The sequence below is a fragment of the Vicia villosa genome, linkage group LG2, assembly GCF_029867415.1.
Source record: "Vicia villosa cultivar HV-30 ecotype Madison, WI linkage group LG2, Vvil1.0, whole genome shotgun sequence".
Lineage (NCBI taxonomy): Eukaryota > Viridiplantae > Streptophyta > Magnoliopsida > Fabales > Fabaceae > Vicia > Vicia villosa.
The window spans coordinates 134,867,718-134,879,833 of NC_081181.1; the positions used below are offsets into that span (position 1 = coordinate 134,867,718).

General features: G+C 27.3%; 1 protein-coding gene across 1 annotated transcript; it reads right to left on the minus strand.

Moving 5' to 3' along the window:
• Positions 1-589: 589 nt before the first annotated feature.
• Positions 590-1,089, minus strand: LOC131650069 (uncharacterized). The gene is made up of 2 exons (XM_058919810.1): positions 669-1,089; positions 590-606 (listed from the first exon to the last, which is right to left on the minus strand). Exons 1-2 carry the CDS (start codon positions 1,087-1,089, stop codon positions 590-592), a joined length of 438 nt encoding a protein of 145 aa, XP_058775793.1.
• Positions 1,090-12,116: the final 11,027 nt, after the last annotated feature.

Here is a 12,116-nt window from a genome sequence, read left to right on the forward strand (position 1 = left end):
GGCTGAAGAAATGACCATAGGGTCGGGTAAGGGAGTAACTTCCAAGCCAAGTCGGTAAGCACACTCGGTAGAGATAAAGGAATGCGTAGCTCCGCAATCAACTAACACACATAAGGGTTGATTGTTTACATAACAAGTACCTGCGATGAGATTGTTGTTTCCTTTGGCCTTTCTTGCATCTAAGGTATAAACACGACCTGTAGTCTTCTCCTGATCTTTCTTCTTTGGACAAAACGGGGATTTGTGACCCGGCTCGCCACATCTGAAACAAGTAATTGGGGTAGGTTCACACTCCCCAGCATGTTTCTTCTTGCACTTGTGACAATAAGGAGGTTGAGCCGATTGGTCGCCATATCCTTGCTTCTTCTTTGGTGGAAAACCACGGGGCTTCAGGTGTTGAGCAGATTTCCCTTGTTCCCTGTAGTTAGTCCTGTTCTGGTTCCTCTCCTCTTGCACCCTCTTTAGGCTGTTCTCCGCCACATAACATTGCCTCAAACATTCAGCATAAGTAGTAAACTCCCTCTGGGACACACTATGAGCAATGTCGGCCCTCAAACCCATCAAGAATTGATCAATCTTCCATAACTCATCAGGAGCATAAACAGCCTGTCGTGAGTAATCAGCCATATCTTCAAACTTTTCAGCATACTCGGAAACAGACAAGTTGCCTTGCTTGAAATTCTGGAATTCTCTTTCTCTTTGGGTTCGAACACTATTGGGGAAATACTTCTCCAGAAATGCCGCCTTGAAATGATGCCAGTCTTTAGGGATCTCCTGAGTAGTGAAATAGGTAGATGCAGTATTCCACCACCGAAGAGCTGGTCCTTTCATCTTCTGGGTAGCAAAGATCACCTTCTCTTCTTCGTTACACTGGATTGCCTGGAATATCCTCTCCATACTAGCCAACCAGTCATGAGCTATTACTGGGTCTAAGCCACCTGCAAACTCTGGGGGATCCATTCTGAAGAAAGCACGAAAATCTGGCCCTGCTGGAGCTTGGGGAACAGGAACCGGAGCAGGAGGTTGTTGTCCTTGCATACCCTGCATCATCTGCATCATCATCTGATTCTGCTGTTGCATCTGTTGCATTATCTGCTGCCAAGGTACGCCTGCATTCCCAGCTGCTTGCTCGGTTTCCACATTCCTAGTTCTCGGCCTTCCGGGACCTCTGCGCTGCTCAGCCATCTCCCTGTCTGTCCTACACACGGAATTAAGTTGATCAGGCTCAATGCCATAGGTAAGACACACGGAATCATGCCGGCTATACACATATGAGGCAAAATTGTGCTGCATTATGATGTGTCTTTAGCAAAGCCGAGAATCGACCTGCTCTGATACCAACTGTAACACCCTACACATATTTGTCTAGAATAATATGCATAAAGTATTATATATGGTTCATAAAGACAATGATTACATAATGTCGCAGCGGAAAGATAGTAATAAAAACATCACAAGCACGAGGTACAAGAGCCGAATGTATCATGGCCAAAATGATAATACATCCAAAATAGTACAATATCCAATAAAGTACTACAAAAGCATAAAATGCGAACAAAAGATAATATCTAGCATCAACGCCAAAGGACTAATCCGCCTTGCCTTTGCCACGATCTTGCCTTGAACCACCTGAAAAAGATAGAATTGGAATGGGATGAGATTACTAAATCTCAGTGAGCCCGCCTATCCTATTAGTCCACTCGGATCTAAAGGGTACATGCAAAACAAACGAATCCGCCATGGATTCGGGTAATCCTCACATCCGGTACAAGTACGGAGCAACCAAATGATTTATCCACCATTGGACTCATCACATACGAACACACAAATATATCACAAACAAGTATGCAAAACCCGTATCCTTATGCGGGGAATCAAGAAGTGTAATAAACCTCGGCTAGATTATGGAATGAACGCACCCTCGATGAGTCCACCCATGCCTAGTGTCAAGGGACTTGTACAAGCTCACTGCAAGAGGGTTAAACGAGTCCACAAGCCTAAATGGCCGTACCATGACCTGGCCTAATTGGCGTCATTATCCCGTTAACCTCCTTCACGCTAGTGGGTTACACCGAGTACAAACCGCCACCTTGACGCATGGTCCCACCGGGCGAAAGCCTAGTATTAGTCTACATGACTTTACTAGAGGTGAGTTACAATCACTATGTAATAGCCTACATGGCTACATAGCCCCACCATACCGTGCGCACAAAAGTGTCATCGTCAATGAGTATAGGCCCCTCACGGCACTCACGAGAACACTACCACGGTAGCTCAGGTGCGCGTCCTCTGATCATAACATCGGACTATTCCACGGACCTCATGGTCCAGGATAATACCTTACATCATAGTAAGAAGTATATCCCAACCTAACCCCCGGCCACTCCGATTCAAGCATACGCACACATATCAAGTGTAATATCATAACACAAGCCAATCCGAATGTTCAACCAAAACATTGGACATCAATATAGATTCATACTTATCTCATCAAAAGTATTCGGAATCAAACACAATTGTATAGTCAAGGATTTATGGAATATACCTATCCAACATTATGTATAATATTCCACATAAATAAAATGAATAGGATTATCGGTGATGGGTGTCATAAAACACCATTCTCCGGACGTTCATATGCATAATAATAATCAAGGAGGGGTCCGGTTACGTTTAGAATCAGAAACTGCCCTCAGGGGGAGGAAAAATAAAATTCTGCCCAGCACTGGCCGCTTAGCGGCCTGTAAGCGGGCTTTCCAGTGGCGAACCACAACTGTTTCCCCGCTTAGCGGCCTCACGTCCGCTCAGCGGGCTCGCGATTTTTATTTTTTTCTTCACAACAGCATCCTCCGCTCAACGGGCAGACTGGGCCCGCTCAGCGGAACTGCGAATTTCTGGAAAAGTGCCCAGTACCGCTTAGCGGTCTTAGCCCGCTTAGCGGCCCATAGCAGAAACAGAAAAACGCAGAACTCATCAGTTCTGCCCTGGGGTACCCTAACCCCTTGAATCCACCTGCATGCACGAAATAGGTACATATCCAGCCAGCACATGGTATAAACAAGTGGTAAACAACATTAAAACATGTTATTAGCAAGAAATTGGGCATAATCTCTCAAAAACCCTTAAACCCCAAAAGTTCCCAAATCGAATCAAAACCCCATTTTCTATCTAGGGACTCACCTTTAGATGGAAGAAGTAGTCGAAACTGAGATGATTGGGGTGAAAATCGGAGCTTGAAGATGATTCTTGGTGCATGCAAGGTTGAAGAATGACAAGTCCTTCTCTCCCTCCTTCTATTTCACGTTCCTTCCTTCCTCTCCCTCTCCAAGAATCTGCTTTTGGAACAAGTGAGGGACCAAACAAGCCTTAGAGTTTATGGTGAGCAAAATGTCACAATTGCCCTCTAACTAAATCATAATGCCCATTTTGCCATCTAGTTCTATCTCAACCAACATCATTACTATTTTTCTAAAAAGAATTAAATAGGGTATTACAAAAAACATTGTTAATTTTAAATGCAAAATTATGAGATGATCAAAACTATATAAATTTAAAATAGGGTAAACAATTTCCTAAATCAGGTAAAATAGGAATCAAAACTGTAAGAAAGTTTATTTTATTTGATTGGTTCTTTATTGATTTAATTTGACTTATATTGTGTTATTTGAATATTTGATTAGATTTGATATTTTTATTAAAGAGAATTGAATTAATTGAGTTCTTAATTCTTTAAACCTATCTTACTATTATAAATAGGAACCTTTATTCATGAAAAAGGGACAAACAAAAATCAGTGAAGACAAAACTAGTGAAAGAAGGAAGTCAAAAGGAAGTCAAAGGGTTGGTAACTTTTTTTTCTTTCTTGTTTTAGAATTCATAGTCTTTTCTACTTCTTATTTTAAAATTTTTATGTTACAACTTACTTTTATCATGATTATTATTATTATTACTATTATTATTATTATTATGTTATTTATTTGACAATTAGTAATAAAACATATACTGAAATTAAAATATTTAAAAAACTATTTGAAAAAATCGTGTGACAATGAGTTAGAATATTATGTGATAAGTTGCTCACTTATTATTAAGATAGCTTGTAATATGTCTTTCTAAAATTTAAATATCACTAAGCTAGTAATAGGTATTTTAAAAATTATATAAGCAAAAGAGAATATAATTTAAAAAAAATTCAAAATAAAAATTTTTATATGATCCCTCATAGAAATTATTTTCAAGTAGATTATCTATTTTCTTTGACTTTTTTGAATTATAAAGTATCGAGAAATATTTATAATTAAATACAATTTAGAAAATCTTATTTTAAGAGTTTTATTTTTTAGAAAAATTATGTAGTAATTTTTCATGTTACAATTTAACCACAAATATCTATGTTATAGAATTTTCAAATTTTTCTTAGATTAAAATAACAATTTTTTTTTAATAAAATCTAACAAATATATAATTAAAATATTGAACCTTATTAATCCAGCATGCATTCAAAAGATAGTAATTATCCTCATGTTCAAAAGGTAATAGTTATTTTTAACCACTTTGGAGTTAATTATTGATCAAACAAATACAAGTTAAAATAAATCATTTATAATATTATAATTAAATTTTTAATTGTATATATTCGTGATTTTTCTCCCAAACTAATTTAATATATACAATTTTATTATTTCTTTATTGATTCAGTTGAACAATGAATGGAGAATACAGATGTAATGCACAAGGATGTAACCAATCCTTTAATTCTCTTCAAGCATTGCATGGGCATATGAGTGTTCACAAAGAAAATGATCCAAAACATTGTCCAAAATGCAATCGAATCCTTTCATCGGAAGGAGGTCTTAGAATTCATATGTCGAAGAAACATGGCGGATGGGAATATCATCCAGGAATTGATTTGAATCGTTTGCCTTAAAATATACATAAGAATTATGTATTATATTGATGAATAATTAAGATTTTATTTTATTGAAGGTTACGATCTTTATATTTAAAAGTTATATGATTTGATTAGTTGATTACATATTTTTAGATTTTATTATGTCAAGGTGCATCAAAGTGTGTATATATATATATATATATATATATATATATATATATATATATATATATATATATATATATATATATATATATATATATATATATCAATATTTATAACAAATAGTATAATAATATATTTTAACACATATTTCCTTTTAACATCAAAATATATTGATATTGAAAAAAACATGTTCTACGAAAATAGCTATATCGCCCAAAAAGTAGAAAATTTGATTATTTTAGAATACAAAAAATACTAATATTAATATTACTATAAAATTTTGATAATAATATTAAAATTAATTATTAATAAATTTCTTTTTATTGCTTTTATGTCTTCAATTTTCACCCATATCAGATAGGGAATTAAACTTAGATTTTGATTAGGGTTTTGGGATTTCTATAGGTGAAATTATAAAATATTTTCATTGATAATGATGGTAATAAGATGAAATTTAATGTTGATTAGGATATTATATAAAGACTAATTTATGAAGATTTATAATATATAGATATATGTGTCTTTGTAAATAAAAATTGTAACAAATTACTAATAATACTACTAAAATGTTGGAGCCATATTTTTATTTTGATTCAAAATCCCTTATTTTAAAATAAAATATATTATTAGAAATACATTAATTTTCTAAATTATTAAAAGTAAAAACGGATTAAGATATGAAAATATTATATTTTATTGGTTACATTACTATTTTGATATTGGATTCATTAAATTTGTCCTCTTATTTTAAATTCAAATTATTCTAGTCTCCTCTCTCGTTTTTTGCATTGAAAATCAATGAGATGTTCATTTTTTAACTTATATTTTTATTTATAAAGTTCTACGATAATTTTATGTACTATTATTTGTCATGTTTCATAAGTAATTTGTCATTTAAAGATAAAAACATTGTTAATTTTAAATGCAAAATTATGAGATTATCAAAACTATATAAATTTAAAATAGGGTAAACAATTTCCTAAATCAGGTAAAATAGGAATCAAAACTGTAAGAAAGTTTATTTTATTTGATTGGTTCTTTATTGATTTCATTTGACTTATATTGTGATATTTGAATATTTGATTAGATTTGATATTTTTATTAAAGAGAATTGAATTAATTGAGTTCTTAATTCTTTAAACCTATCTTACTATTATAAATAGGAACCTTTATTCATGAAAAAGGGACAAACAAAAATCAGTGAAGACAAAACTAGTGAAAGAAGGAAGTCAGAAGGAAGTCAAAGGGTTGGTAACTTTTTTTTCTTTCTTGTTTTAGAATTCATAGTCTTTTCTACTTCTTTTTTTAAAATTTTTATGTTACAACTTACTTTTATCATGATTATTATTATTATTACTATTATTATTATTATTATGTTATTTATTTGACAATTAGTAATAAAACATATACAGAAATTAAAATATTTAAAAAACTATTTGAAAAAATCGTGTGACAATGAGTTAGAATATTATGTGATAAGTTGCTCACTTATTATTAAGATAGCTTGTAATATGTCTTTCTAAAATTTAAATATCACTATGCTAGTAATAGGTATTTTAAAAATTATATAAGCAAAAGAGAATATAATTTAAAAAAAATTCAAAATAAAAATATTTATATGATCCCTCATAGAAATTATTTTCAAGTAGATTATCTATTTTCTTTGACTTTTTTGAATTATAAAGTATCGAGAAATATTTATAATTAAATACAATTTAGAAAATCTTATTTTAAGAGTTTTATTTTTTTGAAAAATTATGTAGTAATTTTTCATGTTACAATTTAACCACAAATATCTATGTTATAGAATTTTCAAATTTTTCTAAGATTAAAATAACAATTTTTTTAATAAAATCTAACAAATATATAATTAAAATATTGAACCTTATTAATCCAGCATGCATTCAAAAGATAGTAATTATCCTCATGTTACAAAGGTAATAGTTATTTTTAACCACTTTGGAGTTAATTATTGATCAAACAAATACAAGTTAAAATAAATCATTTATAATATTATAATTAAAATTTTAATTGTATATATTCGTGATTTTTCTCCCAAACTAATTTAATATATACAATTTTATTATTTCTTTATTGATTCAGTTGAACAATGAATGGAGAATACAGATGTAATGCACAAGGATGTAACCAATCCTTTAATTCTCTTCAAGCATTGCATGGGCATATGAGTGTTCACAAAGAAAATGATCCAAAACAATGTCCAAAATGCAATCGAATCCTTTCATCGGAAGGAGGTCTTAGAATTCATATGTCGAAGAAACATGGCGGATGGGAATATCATCCAGGAATTGATTTGAATCGTTTGCCTTAAAATATACATAAGAATTATGTATTATATTGATGAATAATTAAGATTTTATTTTATTGAAGTTTACGATCTTTATATTTAAAAGTTATATGATTTGATTAGTTGATTACATATTTTTAGATTTTATTATGTCAAGGTGCATCAAAGTGTGTGTATATATATATATATATATATATATATATATATATATATATATATATCAATATTTATAACAAATAGTATAATAATATATTTTAACACATATTTCCTTTTAACATCAAAATATATTGATATTGAAAAAAACATGTTCTACGAAAATAGCTATATCGCCCAAAAAGTAGAAAATTTGATTATTTTAGAATACAAAAAATACTAATATTAATATTACTATAAAATTTTGATAATAATATTAAAATTAATTATTAATAAATTTCTTTTTATTGCTTTTATGTCTTCAATTTTCACCCATATCAGATAGGGAATTAAACTTAGATTTTGATTAGGGTTTTGGGATTTCTATAGGTGAAATTATAAAATATTTTCATTGATAATGATGGTAATAAGATGAAATTTAATGTTGATTAGGATATTATATAAAGACTAATTTATGAAGATTTATAATATATAGATATATGTGTCTTTGTAAATAAAAATTGTAACAAATTACTAATAATACTACTAAAATGTTGGAGCCATATTTTTATTTTGATTCAAAATCCCTTATTTTAAAATAAAATATATTATTAGAAATACATTAATTTTCTAAATTATTAAAAGTAAAAACGGATTAAGATATGAAAATATTATATTTTATTGGTTACATTACTATTTTGATATTGGATTCATTAAATTTGTCCTCTTATTTTAAATTCAAATTATTCTAGTCTCCTCTCTCGTTTTTTGCATTGAAAATCAATGAGATGTTCATTTTTTAACTTATATTTTTATTTATAAAGTTCTACGATAATTTTATGTACTATTATTTGTCATGTTTCATAAGTAATTTGTCATTTAAAGATAAAAACATTGTTAATTTTAAATGCAAAATTATGAGATTATCAAAACTATATAAATTTAAAATAGGGTAAACAATTTCCTAAATCAGGTAAAATAGGAATCAAAACTGTAAGAAAGTTTATTTTATTTGATTGGTTCTTTATTGATTTCATTTGACTTATATTGTGATATTTGAATATTTGATTAGATTTGATATTTTTATTAAAGAGAATTGAATTAATTGAGTTCTTAATTCTTTAAACCTATCTTACTATTATAAATAGGAACCTTTATTCATGAAAAAGGGACAAACAAAAATCAGTGAAGACAAAACTAGTGAAAGAAGGAAGTCAGAAGGAAGTCAAAGGGTTGGTAACTTTTTTTTCTTTCTTGTTTTAGAATTCATAGTCTTTTCTACTTCTTTTTTTAAAATTTTTATGTTACAACTTACTTTTATCATGATTATTATTATTATTACTATTATTATTATTATTATGTTATTTATTTGACAATTAGTAATAAAACATATACAGAAATTAAAATATTTAAAAAACTATTTGAAAAAATCGTGTGACAATGAGTTAGAATATTATGTGATAAGTTGCTCACTTATTATTAAGATAGCTTGTAATATGTCTTTCTAAAATTTAAATATCACTATGCTAGTAATAGGTATTTTAAAAATTATATAAGCAAAAGAGAATATAATTTAAAAAAAATTCAAAATAAAAATATTTATATGATCCCTCATAGAAATTATTTTCAAGTAGATTATCTATTTTCTTTGACTTTTTTGAATTATAAAGTATCGAGAAATATTTATAATTAAATACAATTTAGAAAATCTTATTTTAAGAGTTTTATTTTTTTGAAAAATTATGTAGTAATTTTTCATGTTACAATTTAACCACAAATATCTATGTTATAGAATTTTCAAATTTTTCTAAGATTAAAATAACAATTTTTTTAATAAAATCTAACAAATATATAATTAAAATATTGAACCTTATTAATCCAGCATGCATTCAAAAGATAGTAATTATCCTCATGTTACAAAGGTAATAGTTATTTTTAACCACTTTGGAGTTAATTATTGATCAAACAAATACAAGTTAAAATAAATCATTTATAATATTATAATTAAAATTTTAATTGTATATATTCGTGATTTTTCTCCCAAACTAATTTAATATATACAATTTTATTATTTCTTTATTGATTCAGTTGAACAATGAATGGAGAATACAGATGTAATGCACAAGGATGTAACCAATCCTTTAATTCTCTTCAAGCATTGCATGGGCATATGAGTGTTCACAAAGAAAATGATCCAAAACAATGTCCAAAATGCAATCGAATCCTTTCATCGGAAGGAGGTCTTAGAATTCATATGTCGAAGAAACATGGCGGATGGGAATATCATCCAGGAATTGATTTGAATCGTTTGCCTTAAAATATACATAAGAATTATGTATTATATTGATGAATAATTAAGATTTTATTTTATTGAAGTTTACGATCTTTATATTTAAAAGTTATATGATTTGATTAGTTGATTACATATTTTTAGATTTTATTATGTCAAGGTGCATCAAAGTGTGTGTATATATATATATATATATATATATATATATATATATATATATATATATCAATATTTATAACAAATAGTATAATAATATATTTTAACACATATTTCCTTTTAACATCAAAATATATTGATATTGAAAAAAACATGTTCTACGAAAATAGCTATATCGCCCAAAAAGTAGAAAATTTGATTATTTTAGAATACAAAAAATACTAATATTAATATTACTATAAAATTTTGATAATAATATTAAAATTAATTATTACTAAATTTCTTTTTATTGCTTTTATGTCTTCAATTTTCACCCATATCAGATAGGGAATTAAACTTAGATTTTGATTAGGGTTTTGGGATTTCTATAGGTGAAATTATAAAATATTTTCATTGATAATGATGGTAATAAGATGAAATTTAATGTTGATTAGGATATTATATAAAGACTAATTTATGAAGATTTATAATATATAGATATATGTGTCTTTGTAAATAAAAATTGTAACAAATTACTAATAATACTACTAAAATGTTGGAGCCATATTTTTATTTTGATTCAAAATCCCTTATTTTAAAATAAAATATATTATTAGAAATACATTAATTTTCTAAATTATTAAAAGTAAAAACGGATTAAGATATGAAAATATTATATTTTATTGGTTACATTACTATTTTGATATAAGATTCATTAAATTTGTCCTCTTATTTTAAATTCAAATTATTCTAGTCTCCTCTCTCGTTTTTTGCATTGAAAATCAATGAGATGTTCATTTTTTAACTTATATTTTTATTTATAAAGTTCTACGATAATTTTATGTACTATTATTTGTCATGTTTCATAAGTAATTTGTCATTTAAAGATAAAAACATTGTTAATTTTAAATGCAAAATTATGAGATGATCAAAACTATATAAATTTAAAATAGGGTAAACAATTTCCTAAATCAGGTAAAATAGGAATCAAAACTGTAAGAAAGTTTATTTTATTTGATTGGTTATTTATTGATTTCATTTGACTTATATTGTGATATTTGAATATTTGATTAGATTTGATATTTTTATTAAAGAGAATTGAATTAATTGAGTTCTTAATTCTTTAAACCTATCTTACTATTATAAATAGGAACCTTTATTCATGAAAAAGGGACAAACAAAAATCAGTGAAGACAAAACTAGTGAAAGAAGGAAGTCAGAAGGAAGTCAAAGGGTTGGTAACTTTTTTTTCTTTCTTGTTTTAGAATTCATAGTCTTTTCTACTTCTTTTTTTAAAATTTTTATGTTATAACTTACTTTTATCATGATTATTATTATTATTACTATTATTATTATTATTATGTTATTTATTTGACAATTAGTAATAAAACATATACAGAAATTAAAATATTTAAAAAACTATTTGAAAAAATCGTGTGACAATGAGTTAGAATATTATGTGATAAGTTGCTCACTTATTATTAAGATAGCTTGTAATATGTCTTTCTAAAATTTAAATATCACTATGCTAGTAATAGGTATTTTAAAAATTATATAAGAAAAAGAGAATATAATTTAAAAAAAATTCAAAATAAAAATATTTATATGATCCCTCATAGAAATTATTTTCAAGTAGTTTATCTATTTTCTTTGACTTTTTTGAATTATAAAGTATCGAAAAATATTTATAATTAAATACAATTTAGAAAATCTTATTTTAAGAGTTTTATTTTTTTGAAAAATTATGTAGTAATTTTTCATCTTACAATTTAACCACAAATATCTATGTTATAGAATTTTCAAATTTTTCTTAGATTAAAATAACAATTTTTTTAATAAAATCTAACAAATATATAATTAAAATATTGAACCTTATTAATCCAGCATGCATTCAAAAGATAGTAATTATCCTCATGTTCAAAAGGTAATAGTTATTTTTAACCACTTTGGAGTTAATTATTGATCAAACAAATACAAGTTAAAATAAATCATTTATAATATTATAATTAAATTTTTAATTGTATATATTCGTGATTTTTCTCCCAAACTAATTTAATATATACAATTTTATTATTTCTTTATTGATTCAGTTGAACAATGAATGGAGAATACAGATGTAATGCACAAGGATGTAACCAATCCTTTAATTCTCTTCAAGCTTTGCATGGGCATATGAGTGTTCACAAAGAAAATGA

Coding starts and splice junctions, on each gene's coding strand:
- LOC131650069 (XM_058919810.1), bottom strand. CDS start 1,089: ATGCAACAGATGCAACAGCAGAATCAGATGATGATGCAGATGATGCAG.